Source organism: Cherax quadricarinatus, chromosome 88, assembly GCF_038502225.1.
Source record: "Cherax quadricarinatus isolate ZL_2023a chromosome 88, ASM3850222v1, whole genome shotgun sequence".
Taxonomy (NCBI): Eukaryota; Metazoa; Arthropoda; class Malacostraca; order Decapoda; family Parastacidae; genus Cherax; species Cherax quadricarinatus.
In genome coordinates this window covers 5,985,094-6,010,242 of record NC_091379.1, presented here as the reverse complement: position 1 = coordinate 6,010,242, position 25,149 = coordinate 5,985,094, and the positions used below count along the sequence as shown (strand labels likewise).

The window sequence follows — 25,149 nt, the reverse complement described above, 5'->3', positions numbered from 1 at the left end:
TGGACGCCACACAACTGCTGTATATTACAGTTTTGTCCTAATATAAGTTATGAACAACTTTCCTTACATATCACCATCCATATATTTGAAAGTTATTTTATAGTTTGTCACTGTAATATACGGCTCTTACAATTTAATTTATATGATCTTTCGGTGACATTTTTCTGTTAATAACTCCTAGATCCCTTTATCTGATACTTTCAATATTTTATGAGTCTGTTTTCCATGTGGACTGATTTCACTCTCTCCCATTTCCATTATATATATTTGAGTGGGACTTGCACACGAGTTAATAGTGTTATCAAAGCTTGTACCTTGGGTACCATTGCCTGGAGTTTACCTGGAGAGAGTTCCGGGGGTCAACGCCCCCGCGGCCCGGTCTGTGACCAGGCCTCCTGGTGGATCAGAGCCTGATCAACCAGGCTGTTACTGCTGGCTGCACGCAAACCAACGTACGAGCCACAGCCCGGCTGGTCAGGAACCGACTTTAGGTGCTTGTCCAGTGCCAGCTTGAAGACTGCCAGGGGTCTGTTGGTAATCCCCCTTATGTATGCTGGGAGGCAGTTGAACAGTCTCGGGCCCCTGCCACTTATTGTATGGTCTCTTAACGTGCTAGTGACACCCCTGCTTTTCATTGGGGGGATGTTGCATCGTCTGCCAAGTCTTTTGCTTTCGTAGTGAGTGATTTTCGTGTGCAAGTTCGGTACTAGTCCCTCTAGGATTTTCCAGGTGTATATAATCATGTATCTCTCCCGCCTGCGTTCCAGGGAATACAGGTTCAGGAACCTCAAGCGCTCCCAGTAATTGAGGTGTTTTATCTCCGTTATGCGCGCCGTGAAGGTTCTCTGTACATTTTCTAGGTCAGCAATTTCACCTGCCTTGAAAGGTGCTGTTAGTGTGCAGCAATATTCCAGCCTAGATAGAACAAGTGACCTGAAGAGTGTCATCATGGGCTTGGCCTCCCTAGTTTTGAAGGTTCTCATTATCCATCCTGTCATTTTTCTAGCAGATGCGATTGATACAATGTTATGGTCCTTGAAGGTGAGATCCTCCGACATGATCACTCCCAGGTCTTTGACGTTGGTGTTTCGCTCTATTTTGTGGCCAGAATTTGTTTTGTACTCTGATGAAAATTTAATTTCCTCGTGTTTACCATATCTGAGTAATTGAAATTTCTCATCGTTGAACTTCATATTGTTTTCTACAGCCCACTGAAATATTCGGTTGATGTCCGCCTGGAGCCTTGCAGTGTCTGCAATGGAAGACACTGTCATGCAGATACGGGTGTCATCTGCAAAGGAAGACACGGTGCTGTGGCTGACATCCTTGTCTATGTCGGATATGAGGATGAGGAACAAGATGGGAGCGAGTACTGTGCCTTGTGGAACAGCTTTTCATCGTAGCTGCCTCGGACTTTACTCTGTTGACGACTACTCTCTGTGTTCTGTTAGTGAGGAAATTATAGATCCATCGACCGACTTTTCCTGTTATTCCTTTAGCACGCATTTTGTGCGCTATTACGCCATGGTCACACTTGTCGAAGGCTTTTGCAAAGTCTGAAAATGGGTTGGGCAAATATTTTTATTAGTTTACCTGGAGTTTACCTGGAGAGAGTTCCGGGGGTCAACGCCCCCGCGGCCCGGTCTGTGACCAGGCCTCCTTAGGTCAGTGTCCCAGGATGCGACCCACATCAGTCGACTAACACCCAGGTACCCATTTTACTGATGGGGAACATAGACAACAGGTTGAAAGAAACACGTCCAATGTTTCTACTCTGGCTGGGAATCGAACCCAGGCCCTCACCGTGCGAAGCGAGAGCGTTAACCACCAGGCCACCGGAGCCCAGTTGGTTTAGGTTTGAGAAGAACATGCTTTGTATGGGCCAGTAGGCCTGCTGCAGTGTTTCTCCAGTCTTATGTTCTTAAATTCCGCCATTCATCTATCACTCCATGTGTTCACTGTATCCAGATCCTCTTGTAAATATTCGCATTATTAATTTTACATAAGTTTTGCATGGTCTACAAAGGTATTCATATATATATATATATATATATATATATATATATATATATATATATATATATATATATATATATATATATATATTATTCCTTCTAGAAAATCATTTATATAAATTATACACATTATTAGAGCAAGTGCAGACCCTTGTGGCACCCCACTTGTTACATCCTCCCATGCGGACATTTTCACTCGTAGAAATGGTCTCATTTTCTTCTAAAAAAAAAAAGTCTTTCCATTGTAATAATTTACCTTTAATTCCTCCTATTATTTGCAGTTTCCAAATTAGTCTTTCATGGGGAACTTTCTTAAAAGCTTTCTTAAAGTCTTAATAGATGCAGTCTGCCCATCCAGTTCTTTCTTGAACAATATCCGTAACAATTTTGTTACACATGAATGTGCAGATTAAAAACCAGATTGTTTACCAAGTAGTATGTTGTTATTCTCTGAGTCTTGAATCTTCTTGACTCTAGTGATTTGTTCTCATAATTTTACAATACTTGTCAACGAGATTGTTTAAAGGGTCTTCCCTGATGTGTGTGCGCTCACCTATTTGTGGTTGCAGGAGTCGAGTCATAGTTCCTGTTTGTACTCACCTAATTGTGGTTGCAGGGGTCGAGACTCAGCTCCTGGCCCCGCCTCTTCACTGACCGCTACTGGGTCCTCCCTCTCCCTGCTCCATGAGCTTTATCATACCTCGTCTTAAAACTATGTATAGTTCCTGCCTCCACTACATCGCTTGCCAGACTATTCCTGTTGTACTCTCCTAATTGTGGTTGCACGGGTCGAGACACAGCTCCTGGCCCCGTCTCTTCACTGATTGCTACTAGGTCCTCTCTCTGCTTCCAGAGCTTTGTCATACCTCGTCTTAATTAAAGCTGTGTATGGTTCCTGCCTCCACTATATCACTTGTTAGGCTATTCCACTTCCTGACGACTCTGTGACTGAAGAAATACTTCCTAACATCCCTATGACTCGTCTGAGTCTTCAGCTTCCAATTGTGACCCCTTGTTTCTGTGTCCCCTCTCTGGAACAACCTGTCTCTGTCTACCTTATCTATTCCACGCAGTATTTTGTATGTAGTTATCATGTCTCCCCTGACCCGCCTGTCCTCCAATGTGTGTATATGCTAGAAGCAGATACGAAAAAAATCGAGTAAGTGCTTGAGATCTTAATCAAGAGTCCATATATGGTGTGTGTGTGTGTGTGTGTGTGTGTGTGTGTGTGTGTGTGTGTGTGTGTGTGTGTGTGCGCGTGCGCGTGTGCGTGTGCGTGTGCGTGTGCGTGTGTGTGTGTGTGTGTGTGTGTGTGTGTGTGTGTGTGTGTGTGTGCGCGCGTGCGCGTGTGCGTGTGCGTGTGTGTGTGTGTGTGTGTGTGTGTGTGTGTGCGTGTGTGTGTGTGTGTGTGTGTGTGTGTGTGTGTGTGTGTGTGTGCGTGCGTGCGCGATGAGATATAGAGCTTAAAGTTAGAGTAGAGAGAGAGAGAGAGAGCGTGGAGGCGGCCAGCAAGGTGACCATATACATCGTAGTGTCCAGCCTCCGCCTCAACCATGACTCACACTACTTGTGGCTGTATCATGGAGTCCTTAACACTGTACAATGTTTTGTTTGTCTAGTGCAGGAGCCTTGTTTGTCTAGTGTAGAAGCCTTGTTTATCTAGTGTAGGAGCCTTGTTTGTATAGAGTGGGAACATTGTTTGTGTAGTATGGGAGCCTTGTTTGTGTAGTGTTGGAGCCTTATTTATGTAGCGTGGGAGGAGGAGCACCTCAGAGGTTACAATCAAGGTACACACTTTGACGCCCACGTAATAGTAAACTGGATCAGGACCCTCAAGGAAGGAGAGAGGGAAGGTGTTCCAAATATTACTGACGCAAAACGGTGTACGCATCCTTCAACACCCACACACACAAGTGTCCGAAATTTAAACGCACTCGCAGACGTGGCGGCGATAGACAACTGAACGATCATAGCAGCGATAATTAGAGCGGAAACTAACTTGCAAGACATGAACAGTAAGCTTAGAACTCTCGCTTAATATACGAAACCAACATTCAGGCAACAGTGTTTGAGAACGAGAGGCAGCTCTTGACAGTGAGAGGCAGCTAACCAGGATCCCTAGGTGACAGGGACCATGGACTGAAATTTCTTGAAGGTTATTAATCACTGATCTCAGATGTGCTATATTATCACTGCTCTCAGACGTAGTATATTAATAACTAATCTCAGACGTGCTCTACTAATCACTGATGTCAGATGTGCTATATTATCACTGCTCTCAGACGTGGTATATTAACCACTGATCTCAGACGTGCTGTAGCGATCCTCAGATTTGTCACATCTTCAAATTATGAAGCTTTTGCCATCAGGTTTGAATTAAATATACAGCTCTACCAAAATAAGTCCCCACAGATTATTCTTAAAAGTTAATAGAGATGTATAGAGTCAGGAACGGTGACGTATAGAATGGAAAAAAATGAAATGGTCCCTCAGCTATCGACACATACTGTGGCAAGATTGCTCAGTCTTAGCAGTATTTCTAAGTTATATAAGATTAGTACACAACTCACCAGCTGTAAGAGCTCATGATTAGTACACAGCTCACCAGCTTGCGAGAACTCATAATTAGTACATAACTCACCAGCTTGTGAGAACTCATAATTAGTACATAACTCACCAGCTTGTGAGAGCTCAAAGTCTTAGAAATTGTAATAGAAGGAAGTGAAAGTGAAATTGTTTATTTAACTAAGGATGAAGACCACATTTGGTTGCCCACATGAGGCACAAGGTGACAAACCTGTCCTACAACTCTCTAGATGCCGACTACAAATTCACGATTAGAAGTGAGGTCACAGGAAACGATAAGATACGACTGGTTTATATCTTAATAATAATTCTGACAAATTCTCAAAAGAGCAATGTTCACTACATATAACTTAAGCAGCACATGCAACACTAACAAACTTAATTTATTAACTTGTATGAAAAATCCTTAAGAACTTTATACTCGACACTGGATGACTGGTGGGTTTAGCGCTTAGCTCTGATTGTGATAATAATTATTCTCGACATATGTTAGGACAACCAGTGAGAGAGAGTATGGGACCCCCACCTGGTTGAGCACGTATACTCAACATGTGTTAGGACAACCAGTGAGAGAGTATGGGACCCCCACCTGGTTGAGGACGTATACTCAACATGTGTTAGGACAACCAGTGAGAGAGTATGGGACCCCCACCTGGCAGAGCACGTATACTCAACATGTATTAGGACAACCAGTGAGAGAGAGTATGGGACCCCCACCTGGTTGAGCACGTATACTCAACATGTGTTAGGACAACCAGTGAGAGAGTATGGGACCCCCACCTGGTTGAGCACGTATACTCATCATGTGTTAGGACAACCAGTGAGAGAGAGTATGGGACCCCCACCTGGTTGAGCACGTATACTCATCATGTGTTAGGACAACCAGTGAGAGAGAGTATGGGACCCCCACCTGGTTGAGCACGTATACTCAACATGTGTTAGGACAACCAGTGAGAGAGAGTATGGGACCCCCACCTGGTTGAGCACGTATACTCAACATGTGTTAGGACAACCAGTGAGAGAGTATGGGACCCCCACCTGGTTGAGCACGTATACTCAACATGTGTTAGGACAACCAGTGAGAGAGAGTATGGGACCCCCACCTGGTTGAGCACGTATACTCAACATGTGTTAGGACAACCAGTGAGAGAGAGTATGGGACCCCCACCTGGTTGAGCACGTATACTCAACATGTGTTAGGACAACCAGTGAGAGAGTATGGGACCCCCACCTGGCTGAGCACGTATACTCATCATGTGTTAGGACAACCAGTGAGAGAGAGTATGGGACCCCCACCTGGTTGAGCACGTATACTCATCATGTGTTAGGACAACCAGTGAGAGAGAGTATGGGACCCCCACCTGGTTGAGCACGTATACTCAACATGTGTTAGGACAACCAGTGAGAGAGTATGGGACCCCCACCTGGCTGAGCACGTATACTCATCATGTTTTAGGACAACCAGTGAGAGAGAGTATGGGACCCCCACCTGGCTGAGCACGTATACTCAACATGTGTTAGGACAACCAGTGAGAGAGTATGGGACCCCCACCTGGTTGAGGACGTATACTCATCATGTTTTAGGACAACCAGTGAGAGAGAGTATGGGACCCCCACCTGGCTGAGCACGTACAGAAGCTCCATAAAGTCCAAAGGTTTATAAATAGACAAGTTCCAGAACTGAGAAAAATTGTTGTGTAAGGAGAGACTCAAATGAACCTGAGGGCCACGTGAGAAGGACTAGAGTACACAGGATTTTACATACAAAATTTACAAGAGCTACGGTAAGCCCTCGTCTGCATTTCCGGGTCCATCCTCCACCCTACAAGACCATATATGATCAACACAGTTCCTAGTTGCCTTTTCTTTTTTAATACAACCACTGTCGTCTTTCTAACCTTGAGGATCAAGTGTGTGTGTGTGTGTGCATGTATCTCTTCCGGGAAGGACAGGGAGGGGGGACAAGGTACACACAACGCTACACTAAAAAAAAATTTTTCGTGATGGTCACAGCAACAATGTCTAGGAACACTTAATATCAGTAGCGCTGTTGTTAACTTAGTCCTGGACAAGTTAGCGGAAATCAATTTGTGGGGCAAGTGAGCATGCAACTTACGCTCACCTGAACATTAAAAACTAATTGCCTTTAAATATGTTGCTGCTATAATAATCTTACAGGCGCCATCTTCCAAGCCAGTTTATGGTGCACGAATATTTGTATCACTCAGGAATAACAAGAAGCCAAGTAACACCGGATATATATTAATATAAGTGAAGGTTAGGGCTTCACAGCAGGTGTGAGGTGGAGCAGGTGTGAGGTGGAGCAGTTGTGAGGTGGAGCAGTTGTGAGGTGGAGCAGGTGTGAGGTGGAGCAGGTGTGAGGTGGAGCAGTTGTGAGGTGGAGCAGGTGTGAGGTGGAGCAGGTGTGAGGTGGAGCAGGTGTGAGGTGGAGCAGTTGTGAGGTGGAGCAGGTGTGAGGTGGAGCAGTTGTGAGGTGGAGCAGTTGTGAGGTGGAGCAGGTGTGAGGTGCAGCAGTTGTGAGGTGGAGCAGTTGTGAGGTGGAGCAGGTGTGAGGTGGAGCAGTTGTGAGGTGGAGCAGTTGTGAGGTGGAGCAGGTGTGAGGTGGAGCAGGTGTGAGGTGGAGCAGGTGTGAGGTGGAGCAGGTGTGAGGTGGAGCAGGTGTGAGGTGGAGCAGTTGTGAGGTGGAGCAGGTGTGAGGTGGAGCAGGTGTGAGGTGGAGCAGGTGTGAGGTGGAGCAGTTGTGAGGTGGAGCAGGTGTGAGGTGGAGCAGTTGTGAGGTGGAGCAGTTGTGAGGTGGAGCAGGTGTGAGGTGGAGCAGGTGTGAGGTGGAGCAGTTGTGAGGTGGAGCAGTTGTGAGGTGGAGCAGGTGTGAGGTGGAGCAGGTGTGAGGTGGAACAGTTGTGAGGTGGAGCAGGTGTGAGGTGGAGCAGTTGTGAGGTGGAACAGTTGTGGTGGAGCAGTTGTGAGGTGGAACAGTTGTGAGGTGGAGCAGGTGTGAGGTGGAGCAGGTGTGAGGTGGAGCAGGTGTGAGGTGGAGCAGGTGTGAGGTGGAGCAGGTGTGAGGTGGAGCAGGTGTGAGGTGGAGCAGTTGTGAGGTGGAGCAGTTGTGAGGTGGAGCAGGTGTGAGGTGGAGCAGTTGTGAGGTGGAGCAGGTGTGAGGTGGAGCAGTTGTGAGGTGGAGCAGTTGTGAGGTGGAGCAGGTGTGAGGTGGAGCAGTTGTGAGGTGGAGCAGGTGTGAGGTGGAACAGTTGTGAGGTGGAGCAGTTGTGAGGTGGAACAGTTGTGAGGTGGAGCAGGTGTGAGGTGGAGCAGGTGTGAGGTGGAGCAGGTGTGAGGTGGAGCAGTTGTGAGGTGGAGCAGGTGTGAGGTGGAGCAGTTGTGAGGTGGAGCAGTTGTGAGGTGGAACAGTTGTGAGGTGGAGCAGGTGTGAGGTGGAGCAGGTGTGAGGTGGTGTGAGGTGGAGCAGTTGTGAGGTGGAGCAGGTGTGAGGTGGAGCAGGTGTGAAATGGATCAGGTGTGAGGTGGAGCAGTTGTGAGGTGGAGCAGGTGTGAGGTGGAGCTGGTGTGAAATGGAGCAGGTGTGAGGTGGAGCAGGTGTGAAATGGAGCAGGTGTAAGGTTGAGCAGGTGTGAGGTGGAGCAGGTGTGAAATGGAGCAGTTGTGAGGTGGAGCAGGTGTGAGGTGAGCATTTGTGAGGTGGAGCAGGTGTGAGGTGGAGCAGGTGTGAGGTGGAGCAGGTGTGAGGTGGAGCAGGTGTGAGGTGGAGCAGGTGTGAGATGGTGCAGTTGTGAGGTGGAGCAGGTGTCAGGTGGAGCAGGTGTCAGGTGGAGCAGGTGTCAGGTGGAGCAGTTGTGAGGTGGAGCAGGTGTGAGGTAGAGCAGGTGTGAGGTAAAGCAGATGTGAGGTAAAGCAGGTGTGAGGTGGAGCAGGTGTGAAGTGAAGCAGGTGTGAGGTGGAGCAGTTGTGAGGTGGAGCAAGTGTGAGGTGGAGCAGGTGTGAGGTGGAGCAGTTGTGAGGTGGAGCAGGTGTGAGGTAGAGCAGGTGTGAGGTAGAGCAGGTGTGAGGTGGAGCAGGTGTGAAGTGAAGCAGGTGTGAGGTGGAGCAGTTGTGAGGTGGAGCAGGTGTGAGGTGGAGCAGGTGTGAGGTGGAGCAGTTGTGAGGTGGAGCAGTTGTGAGGTGGAGCAGGTGTGAGGTAGAGCAGGTGTGAGGTGGAGCAGGTGTGAAGTGAAGCAGGTGTGAGGTGGAGCAGTTGTGAGGTGGAGCAAGTGTGAGGTGGAGCAGGTGTGAAGTGGAGCAGGTGTGAGGTGGAGCAGTTGTGAGGTGGAGCAGGTGTGAGGTGGAGCAGTTGTGAAGTGGAGCAGGTGTGAGGTGGAGGTTTGAGGTAGAGTAGGTGTGAGTTAGAGCAGGTGTGACGTGGAGCAGGTGTGAAGTGAAGCAGGTGTGAGGTGGAGCAGGGGAGAGCTTGAGTGTAGGTGGTAGAGCTGCTATCATAGGTATGTAGTTACTACACCCACCTTGATCCCCACCTTGATTCCTTCTTAACCCACCTGTTTTATCCCACCTTCACTCACCTGGTATCACCTCCACCCAACTGGCGCCACGCTACTATTATATACCCTTTCGATCACCCACCACACACAGGTCAAGTGTCTTATCGACAAGTACCTTTGACAGAATGGTAACTAAAACACACACACACACACAGGGGAGATAGGGGGGACATGATAACGACATACAAAATACTGAGAGGAATTGACAAGGTGGACAAAGACAGGATGTTCCAGAGATGGGACACAGCAACAAGGGGACACAGTTGGAAGTTGAAGACACAGATGAATCACAGGGATGTTAGGAAGTATTTCTTCAGCCACAGAGTAGTCAGGAAGTGGAATAGTTTGGGAAGCGATGTAGTGGAGGCAGGATCCATACATAGCTTTAAGCAGAGGTATGATAAAGCTCACGGTTCAGGGAGAATGACCTAGTAGCGACCAGTGAAGAGGCGGGGCCAGGAACTTGGACTCGACCCCTGCAACCACAACTAGGTGAGTACAGGTCTTCAAAGAGACCTGGACAGGCTGGACACCTGGTCCAGCAACTGGCTTCTCGAATTTAACCCCGCCAAATGCAAAGTCATGAAGGTCGGGGAAGGGCAAAGAAGACCGCAGACGGAGTATAGGCTAGGTAGCCAAAGACTGCAAACCTCGCTCAAGGAGAAAGATCTTGGGGTGAGTATAACACGGAGCACGTCTCCGGAAGCACACATCAACCAGATAACTGCTGCAGCATATGGGCGCCTGGCAAACCTGACAATAGCGTTCCGATACCTTAGTAAGGAATCGTTCAAGACATTGTATACCATGTACGTCATCCCCATACTGGAGTATACAGCACCTGTTTGGAACCCATATTTGATCAAGCACGTCAAGAAATTAGAGAAAGTGCAAAGGTTTGCGACAAGGTTAGTTCCAGAGCTAAGGGGAATGTCCTACGAAGAAAGGTTAAGGGAAATCGGCCTGACGACACTGGAGGACAGGAGGGTTAGGGGAGACATGATAACGACATATAAAATACTGCGTGGAATAGACAAGGTGGACAGAGACAGGATGTTCCAGAGAGGGGATACAGAAACAAGGGGTCACAATTGGAAGCTGAAGGCCCAGATGAGTCAAAGGGATGTAAGAACATAAGAACATACATAAGAAAGGAGGAACACTGCAGCAGGCCTGTTGGCCCATACTAGGCAGGTCCTTTACAATTCATCCCACTAACAAAACATTTGCCCAACCCAATTTTCAATGCCACCCAAGAAACAAGCTCCGATGTGCAAGTCCCACTCAAATCCAACCCCTCCCACTCATGTACTTATCCAACCTAAATTTGAAACTACCCAAAGTCCTAGCCTCAATAACCCAACTAGGTAGACTGTTCCACTGTATTTCCAAACCAATACTTTCCTATGTACTTTCTAAATCTAAACTTATCTAATTTAAATCCATTACTGCGGGTTCTCTCTTGGAGAGATATCCTCAAGACCTTGTTAATATCCCCTTTATTAATACCTATCTTCCACTTATACACTTCGATCAGGTCTCCCCTCATTCTTCGTCTAACAAGTGAATGTAACTTAAGAGTCTTCAATCTTTCTTCATAAGGAAGATTTCTAATGCTATGTATCAATTTAGTCATCCTACGCTGAATGTTTTCTAACGAATTTATGTCCATTCTGTAATATGGAGACCAGAATTGAGCTGCATAATCTAGGTGAGGCCTTACTAATGATGTATAAAGCTGCAGTATGACCTCTGGACTTCTGTTGCTTACACTTCTTGATATAAATCCCAGTAATCTATTTGCCTTATTACGTACGCTTAGGCATTGCTGTCTTGGTTTAAGGTTGCTGCTTACCATAACCCCCAAGTCCTTTTCGCAATCTGTATGGCTAAGTTCTACATTATTTAACTTATAAGTGCTAGGGTTATAGACACTCCCGAGCTTCAGAACCTTGCATTTATCCACATTGAACTGCATCTGCCACTTTTCTGACCAAGAGTAGAGTTTGTCTAAATCCTCCTGAAGTTCCCTAACATCTACGTTTGAATCAATTATCCTACCTATCTTCGTGTCATCGGCGAATTTGCTCATATCACTAGCAATTCCTTCATCAAGATCATTGATATATATTATAAACAACAACGGGCCCAAGACTGATCCCTGTGGAACGCCACTTGTTACTGATCCCCACTCGGATTTAACCCCATTTATGGACACTCTCTGCTTCCTGTCTGTAAGCCATGACTCGATCCACGAGAGCACCCTACTTATGTCGAACAGTTTGCTCACACAGCAGTTCTTCAGCGAATACAGAGGCAGAGCAGAGAGCGTAAGACGAATAGTTCATCACTCTGTCGTAGAATTTGAGGTCGTCTTCGGCCGAGTTCAGTTCCATAGTCAGAACCATTCGAAGATCGCGAAGCGCAGCTAATATGCGAGCAGGGCAGTAGTAGCAGTAGTAGTCAGTAGTAGAGGCACCGACACATGTCCTCATCAATTCCACTGAAAGTGTTGCGCCAATAAGTGATGTGCAGTGTCGACAAGATGAACATCAAATGGCAAGCAATGACAGTGTTAAGACATATGCAACAGCAACTTTATTCCGAATGCTGCTCAACAGAGTTTTCAGCGAATACAGAAAGTAGGCGGGAACAGTAGAGATGCGAAGACGAAAAGTTCATCACTTCTGTCGTAGAATTTGAGGCTGGCTGAAGTTCAGTTCAAAGTCAGAATCCCGAGATCGCGACAGCGGGAGACCACACGTCCGACAGGTTGTTAGGTAAGACACATATGCAACAGTTAGACAACTTTATTCCGAAACGTTGTCTAACTGTTGCATATGTGTCTTACCTAACAACCTGTCGGTATTGTATACCATTTTGATGTTCATCTTGTCAGACACTGCAACACGTGGCATCTTGGTACAGAAAACACCTTGGACAAGCTTTTCAAGTGAGAAGGGTTGGATATGAGAGGGACATGACCTCTCAGTTGCCTCTCACTACTACTACTACTACTACTACTACTACTACTACCCTGCACCTCTCCTTCCGACAGTATTTAAGTCTCCGCACTGTCGCTTGATCTTCAGATAGTTCCTGACTATGGAACTGAACTTCTCCAGGCCGAGGGACTGACAACCTCAAATTCTACGACTTTAAGGGTGATGGACTGATTACATCGTCTTCACATCTCTACTGTTCCTGCCTACTTTCTGTATTCGACTGAAGAAGCCTACTGTGTAGGCGAAACGTTTCGGAATAAAGTTGTCTAACTGTTGCATATGTGTCTTACCTAACAACCTGTCGGTATTGTATACCATTTTGATGTTCATCTTGTCAGACACTGCAACACGTGGCATCTTGGTACAGAAAACACCTTGGACAAGCTTTTCAAGTGAGAAGGGTTGGATATGAGAGGGACATGACCTCTCAGTTGCCTCTCACTACTACTACTACTACTACTACTACTACTACTACCCTGCACCTCTCCTTCCGACAGTATTTAAGTCTCCGCACTGTCGCTTGATCTTCAGATAGTTCCTGACTATGGAACTGAACTTCTCCAGGCCGAGGGACTGACAACCTCAAATTCTACGACTTTAAGGGTGATGGACTGATTACATCGTCTTCACATCTCTACTGTTCCTGCCTACTTTCTGTATTCGACTGAAGAAGCCTACTGTGTAGGCGAAACGTTTCGGAATAAAGTTGTCTAACTGTTGCATATGTGTCTTACCTAACAACCTGTCGGTATTGTATACCATTTTGATGTTCATCTTGTCAGACACTGCAACACGTGGCATCTTGGTACAGAAAACACCTTGGACAAGCTTTTCAAGTGAGAAGGGTTGGATATGAGAGGGACATGACCTCTCAGTTGCCTCTCACTACTACTACTACTACTACTACTACTACTACTACTACTACCCTGCACCTCTCCTTCCGACAGTATTTAAGTCTCCGCACTGTCGCTTGATCTTCAGATAGTTCCTGACTATGGAACTGAACTTCTCCAGGCCGAGGGACTGACAACCTCAAATTCTACGACTTTAAGGGTGATGGACTGATTACATCGTCTTCACATCTCTACTGTTCCTGCCTACTTTCTGTATTCGACTGAAGAAGCCTACTGTGTAGGCGAAACGTTTCGGAATAAAGTTGTCTAACTGTTGCATATGTGTCTTACCTAACAACCTGTCGGTATTGTATACCATTTTGATGTTCATCTTGTCAGACACTGCAACACGTGGCATCTTGGTACAGAAAACACCTTGGACAAGCTTTTCAAGTGAGAAGGGTTGGATATGAGAGGGACATGACCTCTCAGTTGCCTCTCACTACTACTACTACTACTACTACTACTACTACTACCCTGCACCTCTCCTTCCGACAGTATTTAAGTCTCCGCACTGTCGCTTGATCTTCAGATAGTTCCTGACTATGGAACTGAACTTCTCCAGGCCGAGGGACTGACAACCTCAAATTCTACGACTTTAAGGGTGATGGACTGATTACATCGTCTTCACATCTCTACTGTTCCTGCCTACTTTCTGTATTCGACTGAAGAAGCCTACTGTGTAGGCGAAACGTTTCGGAATAAAGTTGTCTAACTGTTGCATATGTGTCTTACCTAACAACCTGTCGGTATTGTATACCATTTTGATGTTCATCTTGTCAGACACTGCAACACGTGGCATCTTGGTACAGAAAACACCTTGGACAAGCTTTTCAAGTGAGAAGGGTTGGATATGAGAGGGACATGACCTCTCAGTTGCCTCTCACTACTACTACTACTACTACTACTACTACTACTACCCTGCACCTCTCCTTCCGACAGTATTTAAGTCTCCGCACTGTCGCTTGATCTTCAGATAGTTCCTGACTATGGAACTGAACTTCTCCAGGCCGAGGGACTGACAACCTCAAATTCTACGACTTTAAGGGTGATGGACTGATTACATCGTCTTCACATCTCTACTGTTCCTGCCTACTTTCTGTATTCGACTGAAGAAGCCTACTGTGTAGGCGAAACGTTTCGGAATAAAGTTGTCTAACTGTTGCATATGTGTCTTACCTAACAACCTGTCGGTATTGTATACCATTTTGATGTCAATGCCATGAGCTGCTACTTTCTTCAACAGTCTTTGGTGCGGAACTCTATCAAATGCCTTACTAAAATCTAAGTAAACAATATCAAATTCTTTATCGTGGTCAACAGCCTCAAAAGCTTTACTGAAGAAAGTTAATAAATTAGTTAGACAAGACCGGCCTCTTGTGAATCCATGCTGAGTATCATTAATCAAGCTATGCTTATCGAGATGGCTTCTTATAATCTCAGCTATAATTGACTCTAGCAACTTGCCTACAATTGAGGTCAGGCTTATTGGGCGGTAATTTGACGGTAACGACTTGTCCCCTGTTTTAAAAATAGGAATTACATTAGCCATCTTCCACATATCAGACACTACACCTGTTTGAAGAGATAAATTAAAAATATTAGTTAATGGTTCACAGACTTCCATTTTGCATTCCTTAAGAACCCTTGAAAAAACCTCATCAGGACCCGGTATTTCTTCAGTCACAGAGTAGTCAGGAAGTGGAATAGCCTAGCAAGTGAGGTAGTGGAAGCAGGAGCCGTACATAGTTTTAAGACGAGGTATGATAAAGCTCATGGAACAGGGAGAGAGAGGACCTGGTAGCATTCACTGAAGAGGCGGGGCCAGGAGCTGTGTCTCGACCCCTGCAACCACAATTAGGTGAATTAGGTGAGCACACACACACACACCGAAGAGGCCGGACCAGGAACTGTGAATTGACCCCTGGAACCACATATAGGTTAGTACATACACACACCAGATGGCAGTGAGTCACTCTAGGTTAGTGAGTATTGGCTGTAAACAACCTCCAGCAAATACGAGGTCACCAACACATCTCCTCATCTTACCCTCCATAGCTTTTTTTTTTTTTTACGCGGTTTTACAAGGTTGGGTTTAGGGTTCCTAACTTTATTTACAAGCTAAAAGCTATTACCAACATCAACTCATTTGAAAGAAGAATGAGGGGAGACCTGATCGAAGTGTATAAGTGGAAGATAGGTATTAATAAAGGGGATATTAAAGTAAAAGGACACAAGTGCAACTAATGTGACATTTATTGTGGCAACGTTTCGCTCTCCAGGAGCTTTATCAAGCCAGGCTTGATAAAGCTCCTGGAGAGCGAAACGTTGCCACAATAAATGTCACATTAGTTGCACTTGTGTCCTTTTACTTTACATATTGTCGGTAATTCTACCAACTTTATTACAAAGGGGATATTAATAAGGTCTTGAGGATATCTCTCCAAGAGAGAACCCGCAGTAATGGATTTAAATTAGATAAGTTTAGATTTAGAAAGGACATAGGAAAGTATTGGTTTGGAAATAGGGTAGTAGATTAGTGGAACAGTCTACCTAGTTGGGTTATGGAGGCTGGGACTTTGGGTAGTTTCAAATTTAGGTTGGATAAGTACATGAGTGGGAGGGGTTGGATTTGAGTGGGACTTTCACATCAGAGCTTATTTCTTGGGTGGCATTGAAAATTGGGTTGGGCAAATGTTTTGTTAGTGGGATGAATTGTAAAGGACCTGCCTAGTATGGGCCAACAGGCCTCCTGCAGTGTTCCTCCTTTCTTATGTTCTTATGAAATCCTTTTTATTGTTAAGAGATATATAGATAGTGAATAAGATGAAGTTGTAGCCATCTATGGGCCAGGTCTCTCTCTCTCTCTCTCTCTCTCTCTCTCTCTCTCTCTCTCTCAGCAGCGCTGTATAGTCCTTGTGGCTTTGCGCTTCTTTTTGATTATTATAATAATAATCTCTCTCTCTCTCTCTCTCTCTCTCTCTCTCTCTCTCTCTCTCTCTCTCTCTCTCTCTCTCTCTCTCTCTCTCTCTCTCTCTCTCTCTCTCTCTCTCTCGTCTGTATCCTTCACTTCCTGATAGTTTTTATGGCCTCAGCTAGAAAAGGAGAAACTACGACTAGGATTGATACACCAGTTACGGATATTTTGATCTGTTACGCGAGATGGGTGTGAGGAAGTATGATCTTGAGGCAGGTGGTGTTATTGTGGGCGTCAGGGAAAGCTGCACTGACCATGGGCGTTGATATCATTACTGAAGCTGCCTTGTTCTGTATGATAGCACACTGCTGCTGCTACCCTGTTCTATGTGATAGTTACATTGTGGGAACAAAAGCTAGCCGTATTTCCACGTAACATTCCGCCATAGGGCAGCGCTGTATGACCCTTGTGGGTTTAGCGCTTAGTTCTGATTATAATAACAATCCATCACACAGAATGGATTTCATGTGAGTTGAAATCTGTCAACTGCAGCTGCGAGACTTCAGCAGTGTGATGAGGATATCAACTATTCCACCATGGCTTCCTTATTATATTCATGGGGGGGAGGGGAGAACTAAACTCATAGGGGGCATATAATGCCCTGGGGAATTGGGAGGGATCAAGTTTGATGGAAGGAAGCAGAGAGATTTGCCTCTGGGTCTCCCGTTTTACCGAACTGAGTTTCTCATCTCTCATTATATGTGAGTTCGATCATAAGAATTGTTCTGATAACATTTTTCTATCTTTTTGAACGTGTTTGATCAGGTGTGGGGCTCCACGATGGTGCTTCATACTCGACAGTGACATACGATTTGTGTAGTCCTCTAAATGAATGTTGAGGCTCTAATTCTTCATATTCAATTCAATTCAATTCAATTCAAAGTTTATTCTCTATAAGGATTACAATGCTGAGTTTACAGAATTTGGTTAATGTGTGGTTTACATGTAGTAAAATAATGATTACAGAGTATACCACTAGAACGCTTAGCATGGCTAGGCATTTCGGGCAGACTTAGTTTAATTCTTAATTTTAAAATATTACAAATTATGAGGTAAGTTGGTATTATGGCTAAGTGACTAAATACTAGTTTGTGAGTTTAGCAATGTGAATGCTTTTGTTTTGGCACAGTACATAGTTTCAGTATTGGAGTATCACAGGATTCATTATTTTAAGATTGAGATTAATATTTCTGTTTATGGTCAAATGGGTGAGTGAGTGTAAGTGTGAACCACCAGGTGGTATTCGTGTAGTTAGTTGACGGGGTGTATCAGATAGTATTTCTGTATTATGCTCTCTCCAAAATCTTTCTCCTCATTTGTTTCCTTAAATGTTCATTCTTCAGTGATGTATTTAGCGCTGGGTATTCTATCTTCTTCCTTGTGCTCATAACTTTACGGTTGATGGGGTTAATTTTCAGTAGCCACTTGGCTGACCACTCCTAAACTGTGTTCAGGTCCCTGAAGTACATCTTTCCTGGTGATGGTGCATCTCTCCTTGTGTCTGCTTCAACAGTAAACACTAATATATAATACTCACTCATGGCATATCATTTACATATATAACTCACTCACGGCATGTCATTTATATATATAACCATGGCATGTCATTTACACATATATAACTCACGGCATGTTATTTACATATATCCCTCACTCATGGCATGTCATTCGCATATGTCATCAATGTACTGGTGATACTTCAGATATTCCACTCGTTACTTTAATAAACTTAGGCACGTCTTTCAAAACTTTGATTTTGCTTTCTTTCACTGAATTTCCTGCTCTCCCAGAGTCTCTCTCGCACTTATGGTTTAGTCTCTGGTGTAGTATTGTGTCGTGTGTTTCTTGTACTCCACGTATGTGTGACTCGCCTATTACTCTCTTTCGTGCTTTATTATTATAATCATGGGGAAGTGCTAAACCCATTAGGATCATTCATCCCTGGAAGTAGCAGGTAATCAGGTTTATTGCAAGGAAGTGGACGATAGCTCTAGTTCCTCACTTAATTTCTCACACGGTAATTGAGAAAGTGTTAGAAAGAACTTTCTATCATTCATGTGGTTCAATTTCTTTACCTCCATTTATGCCGATTCTTTTCACCTTCCATTTAAATCTATCTCTCTGCCTTATATAGTCCTCAAATATATCTTGCACGTCGTAATCATGTATCATCTGGCTCTCCTCTACTCCAGTGTTTTAAATTGTAGTTTCTTCACCTATTTTTCCTGATGTGTTTAGCACCTAGGTATGATAATAATTCACTTTCTTCGTAGGTTCTTCCTCTTATCCTCGGGTCTCCACCGTCACCAGCGTGTGTTTAGACATTTATATGGACACAAATTATCATGTTTGCTGTTAATAAATCTTTTATGATTTTCTTTATAAGATCATGTCATGTCTTACGCTGCTGATAAGTGCTGACCCCCAACTTTCAGTTGCACTTGTTGTGATGGCTTTGGATGTGGGGCGGTTTTTGCCACTAGTATACTCCTTCACGATTTCACTGCTAAGGCAGTTTAGATATACCAAGACGACAGTAGACAGACATCTGTCCCTGGACACGTTGAAGTGGACCTCTATGGGCTCATCTGTCAGGCCGTGGACAAAACATCTTCCATCTGGAAACAACACGAGTACAGCATTAAGGATTTAGGCCACATCGACACATCCTGTACGTAGAAGTCGAGTCAAGGAAAAAGCACGCTGGAAAGTACCTCTGCTGGAGTGTGACTTAATGCTGACAAGATTCTTGGCTAAAGATATTACAACTATCCTCCATGGATAAAGCCGGATTACCGCCAGTTCTCCATTATGGGTTTAACGCTTCCCCATGAACATAATGCTAGGTGTAAGGTTCAAGTCAAGTGTGTTTATTGCCAAGGTCTTGAGACGCGTGCTGGTAGGGAATGAAGGTGCCATTCTACCTGGCTGGCGTCTTCCGCTCTCAGAGCTACATACACTTCAACTACCGTCCGTTGGTTGGAATACTATGCTAGACCACTATATGGTTAGCCTTTGTATTTATATGAGGAAGAGGGGAATATTAAAGCTAGCGTCACTAAACCAGGGGTTTCTCAACTACTGAACAAGATATCTGACAGATCGGCGTCAGGGAATATTTACCTGGCCAATAAAACAACAACACTGTCGACTGTTGTATTTATTTATGGAAGCGAGACTAGTACAAGGTCAAGAATCTCAACACTATCATTGGGAACATATGTCTTGCTTCCCAGCTTATCTTTATAACTACGATCCTGAGAGGAGGCAACACCTTGTGTGTCACAGATCAAGGGAACGACCACAAAGTTCATGACTAGAGAAAGTCGACCATCCCAGCAGAGTCGCCCAGAAAGGAATGATTGTTAAGCTAGAGGCTGACCCAGGAGGCTTCCGGGGTCTGAGAGACAGGAAGAATGCCTTATCTTTCTTATACATGTGCTTACCACGTTGTGGCTGCTGAATTCGATTCACAGCCTCGTGGGCTTATTATACCTTCTCAGGACGCTACTTATTACTATCTCCAACACTTCCTCGCCCAGTAGTTGTACGATGCAAAGCATGTGGCTTAAAAAGAGTACTAGTTAAACAATTATTTACATAATTTTGAAGGACGTTTGCAGTGTTAGGGATAAGTAGATAATACAGACATCATTGAGGCATGTTGAAAATGTTACGAAATGCCAACAAGTTAATGAGCAAGACACATCCTCCCTATATAGGCGAAACCGAAGAAACAGCTGCGAAAGGGGACAGTATATCTGAAATACAAAAGAAGGCACTGGTCAGAGAAATAGCATCGAACTTAAGCTTTAGGAATGATACAGGAGCCAAGAAATACAGGAAGAACTTAAAGCTATAAATAAAATTCAGAAAAATACTCAAAATATTTATTTTCTTATGCCAAATCTAGGGCATAAACCACATCCAGTATTGGGTCCCTGCCTAAACGAGATGAGACAAAGAAACGAGTGAGCCATTAATCAGACCAAGGGCCAACAACCTACATGATTTTTTATGACAGACTCAAAATATGGTTATTTCCAGAATTTCGGATATAACCCAGACACCACAGGACTTCGAAAAAACAATAAATGGCATGCCCAGATTCGTGGAACTCAGTGTTCATCAAGAACTGCGAGAAACCCCGTAATATCTTTATTACACATCTTTATACTTTCTTCAGTTGGTTAAGAGGCTTCCTCTGATGTAGACTCCATGCTGGTGCCGCCTGTACTAAAATAGGTCTAACCTACGTTAAATATAATGTCTTGAAGGATTCCCTAAAGTGCTTACCTTTGCATGTAGGTACACCTAGGTGTTGACCTGTGTGTAGGTACACCTAATGTGTGTACGTACATCGTGGTGTTCACCTGTGTATATGGACAGATAATTGTTTACCATTTGTGTGTGTGTTTACTTTCATATTGATCTTGCAAATTCCGTTGCACACTCCTCCCTGTATACCCTTTTAAGGTGATTGGGGGGGATACCGTGTTGCTGGTGAAGGGCTCTTGATTCAGGGATTTGAAGCTACCCTCCCATTCCTCTAAGCGAACCTGATCACCTCCCATTCCTCAGGCGATAAACGGTTAGCAGTTTATCGCTGTCTACCCGTATATTTGCTGACAAACACAAACCTGGCAAACAACGGGTATATTATTTCACGAGGTAGCGCTGAACCCACAGGAATCATACAGCTCCTGGGAAATATAAGGTAATCAAATTTGATGCTCGCATTCCTTGGATCAAGAACCTTTCAGCAGCATGAAAGGAAGTGTAGATGTTGTGTAAGAGAAAAACACCTCAGCAGGAGGAGAGGAGGTCGTCTCAGTAACAATACAATTATTAACCGCTAAACCCGCACCTACATACACAACATACTTAAAAGCTACATACACAGCATACATAAACAAAAGCTACATACACAACATACATAAAAGCTACATACACAAGATACATATATAAAAGCTACATACGAGATACATAAAAGCTCCATACATAACAGCAGCGCTGCATAACCCTTAAGGATTTAGCGCTTTATGATTATAATACAAAAGATAAACGAGATAAATACACAATATACATAATTTTAAATTATAATTCTTATAACAAAGATTGTGACTGGAGTCAATCTTACTAGTCTCTTCATATCACATTCTAGCAATATAATCATATGTGAAAAGTAAATTAGTGCTACGACTTACAATAGATAAGCAACATCTACGTGAGAGCTTAGTATGTACTGTATTATGTGAGAGCTTAGTATGTACTGTATTATGTGAGAGCTTAGTATGTACTGTATTATGTGAGAGCTTAGTATGTACTGTATTATGTGAGAGCTTAGTATGTACTGTATTATGTGAGAGCTTAGTATGTACTGTATTATGTGAGAGCTTAGTATGTACTGTATTATGTGAGAGCTTAGTATGTACTGTATTATGTGAGAGCTTAGTATGTACTGTATTATGTGAGAGCTTAGTGTGTACTGTATTATGTGAGAGCTTAGTATGTACTGTATTATGTGAGAGCTTAGTATGTACTGTATTATGTGAGAGCTTAGTATGTACTGTATTATGTGAGAGCTTAGTATGTACTGTATTATGTGAGAGCTTAGTATGTACTGTATTATGTGAGAGCTTAGTATGTACTGTATTATTATGTGAGAGCTTAGTATGTACTGTATTATGTGAGAGCTTAGTATGTACTGTATTATGTGAGAGCTTAGTATGTACTGTATTATTATGTGAGAGCTTAGTATGTACTGTATTATTATGTGAGAGCTTAGTATGTACTGTATTATTATGTGAGAGCTTAGTATGTACTGTATTATTATGTGAGAGCTTAGTATGTACTGTATTATTATGTGAGAGCTTAGTATGTACTGTATTATGTGAGAGCTTAGTATGTACTGTATTATTATGTGAGAGCTTAGTATGTACTGTATTATTATGTGAGAGCTTAGTATGTACTGTATTATTATGTGAGAGCTTAGTATGTACTGTATTATTATGTGAGAGCTTAGTATGTACTGTATTATTATGTGAGAGCTTAGTATGTACTGTATTATTATGTGAGAGCTTAGTATGTACTGTATTATTATGTGAGAGCTTAGTATGTACTGTATTATTATGTGAGAGCTTAGTATGTACTGTATTATTATGTGAGAGCTTAGTATGTACTGTATTATGTGAGAGCTTAGTATGTACTGTATTATTATGTGAGAGCTTAGTATGTACTGTATTATTATGCGAGAGCTTAGTATGTACTGTATTATGTGAGACCTTAGTATGTACTGTATTATGTGAGACCTTAGTATGTACTGTATTATGTGAGACCTTAGTATGTACTGTATTATTATGCGAGAGCTTAGTATGTACTGTATTATGTGAGAGCTTAGTATGTACTGTATTATGTGAGACCTTAGTATGTACTGTATTATGTGAGAGCTTAGTATGTACTGTATTATGTGAGACCTTAGTGTGTACTGTATTATTATGTGAGAGCTTAGTATGTACTGTATTATGTGAGACCTTAGTATGTACTGTATTATTATGCGAGAGCTTAGTATGTACTGTATTATGTGAGAGCTTAGTATGTACTGTATTATGTGAGAGCTTAGTATGTACTGTATTATGTGAGAGCTTAGTATGTACTGTATTATGTGAGACCTTAGTATGTACTGTATTATGTGAGACCTTAGTGTGTACTGTATTATGTGAGAGCTTAGTATGTACTGTATTATGTGAGAGCTTAGTATGTACTGTATTATGTGAGAGCTTAGTATGTACTGTATTATGTGAGAGCTTAGTATGTACTGTATTATGTGAGAGCTTAGTATGTACTGTATTATGTGAGAGCTTAGTATGTACTGTATTATGTGAGAGCTTAGTATGTACTGTATTATTATGTGAGAGCTTAGTATGTACTGTATTATGTGAGAGCTTAGTATGTACTGTATTATGTGAGACCTTAGTATGTACTGTATTATTATGCGAGAGCTTAGTATGTACTGTATTATGTGAGAGCTTAGTATGTACTGTATTATGTGAGAGCTTAGTATGTACTGTATTATGTGAGAGCTTAGTATGTACTGTATTATGTGAGACCTTAGTATGTACTGTATTATGTGAGAGCTTAGTATGTACTGTATTATGTGAGACCTTAGTGTGTACTGTATTATTATGTGAGAGCTTAGTATGTACTGTATTATGTGAGACCTTAGTGTGTACTGTATTATTATGTGAGAGCTTAGTATGTACTGCATAATGTGAGAGCTTAGTTTGTACTGCATTATTAAGCCTAGTCTAAGTTTGCCAGAAATGCTCTGCATACTATAGGCTTTTTCCATTATTTTTGTATAATAATGTTTTGAAAATAACAATTGTGCATAAACATTTTCATTGTATCAGATAAGTAAAAAATATTTGGAAATGAAACCGAGTGATTAATTCCGTAGATGTACCATGACGATAAGCAGGAAAATGATTTCATTTGAGTTGTCTATATTATTTAATACAACACATTTAACATAGACCTTGAGACCTAATTAACATCTCATTTAACATTCACCTTGAGTACTAATTGCAGTTACTTTTTTTGTGACATTCTGGCTGGTTATCTTCCCGGGATATACACTGAGCATTTTATTATGAGGCTTGTGTGTGTTTGGTGGAGGCGTCCCACATCAAGACACTGCCAGTGATGGTTATTACCTGGCACTAGTGAATAACTAGGTGTCCAGTGGCAATGTGTCACCACCTCTGAGGCTAGTAACCCAAGAAAGCTAAGCACTGTGGCTTATTTCCACGGGTCATTTATAGCTCCTACAGGATGCGACTACAACAGTCGACTAATTCCTGGTGGTTATTTAGTACTAGGTGACAGTTGCAGTTAGGAGACTTTGCTCATGTATTTCCTACGCCCCCACAATTCGACTGCGCTACGAAGAACCTTTCATAACATCACGCTAATTGTGCTTGCACGATGTTGTGGCAGGATGCAACCGCAATTAGCGTGATGTTACAAATGCAACGACTTAAGAGTGAATGGCGAGCCATAATGGCGTAGTGAATGAAGCCTTGGTGCTAAAGTCCACTGAGAAAACCACTTGACATGGTTTGTGTCATACGATGATCGTGCAAATGTACGACAAGAAGCAACTGCTGGCGTGTACTGCTACTAGCGGTGGTGTCTCCTCACAAATTGTGAATCTGGCACTATGACCATGGCGAGCGTCCTCTCCCCCATCAGTGAGACGGAGCGGTGGTCTCAGTGTTGGGTGTGTACCAGTTGATCTTGCTACACCCCTGCCTGTTGTATCTGATACACTGAGAGAATCATGGTGTCACTGGCAGGACTGATATGTTGCTGTCATCGCCGTGTTGGCCTACGTCAGCCACTACGCAGTGTAAGCCTCCGTCACTCACTGTTCTTTACAGTTAGTCCGTCAGTTCTATTCTTATTACTCGCTCCTTCTGTAAATGTAAAAGAACAATTATTAGCACATAACTGAGATACAGATGAAATAGTTGTAATATTGCTTTAATTTGTACAGTGGTATATATATTTTTTTTACTGTATCGGCCGTCTTCAATTAAAGTAGGCTGACCAAAGAAGGAAACATTCACTAATATTTACTTAACGGTTATCTTGCCAGAAATGTGCATATTTCACATTTCAAATAACCGAGCTTAGACATCCCCACCCACTGCAAAGAAAATGATAGGATGGATAATGAGAACTTTCAAAACGAGAGATGCCAAGCCCATGATGATCCTTTTCAAATCACTTGTTCTCTCTAGGCTGGAATACTGCTGTACATTAACATCTCCATACAAAGCAGGTGAAATCGCAGATCTAGAGAGTGTACAGAGATCCTTTACTGCACGTATAAGTTCTGTCAAGCACCTTAACTACTGGGAACGCTTGGAAGCACTTGACTTGTACTCGTTGGAACGCAGGAGGGAGAGATATATCATAATCTACACTTGGAAAATCTTGAAAGGAATGGTCCCAAATCTGCACACAGAAATCACTCCCTACGAAAGTAAAAGACTGGGCAGGCGATGCAAAATGCCGCCAATAAAAAGTAGGGGCGCC

At 43.3% G+C, this 25,149-nt stretch overlaps 1 protein-coding gene and 1 long non-coding RNA gene across 5 annotated transcripts in view; one reads left to right on the top strand and one right to left on the bottom strand.

Moving 5' to 3' along the window:
* The window catches only part of LOC138855292 (uncharacterized), a 65,402-nt gene that overhangs the window by 32,307 nt on the left and 7,946 nt on the right, over positions 1–25,149 (top strand). The window lies entirely within an intron of this gene.
* LOC128698527 (serine/arginine repetitive matrix protein 2-like) overlaps positions 23,536–25,149 on the bottom strand; it is a 55,635-nt gene continuing 54,021 nt past the window's right edge. For all 4 annotated transcript variants that reach the window (XM_070103915.1, XM_070103916.1, XM_070103917.1 and 1 more), the window contains exon 7: positions 23,536–24,524. In XM_070103915.1, coding sequence (XP_069960016.1) covers positions 24,489–24,524 — 36 coding nt within the window. In that variant the 3' untranslated portion in view covers positions 23,536–24,488. The remainder of the gene's footprint in view (positions 24,525–25,149) is intronic.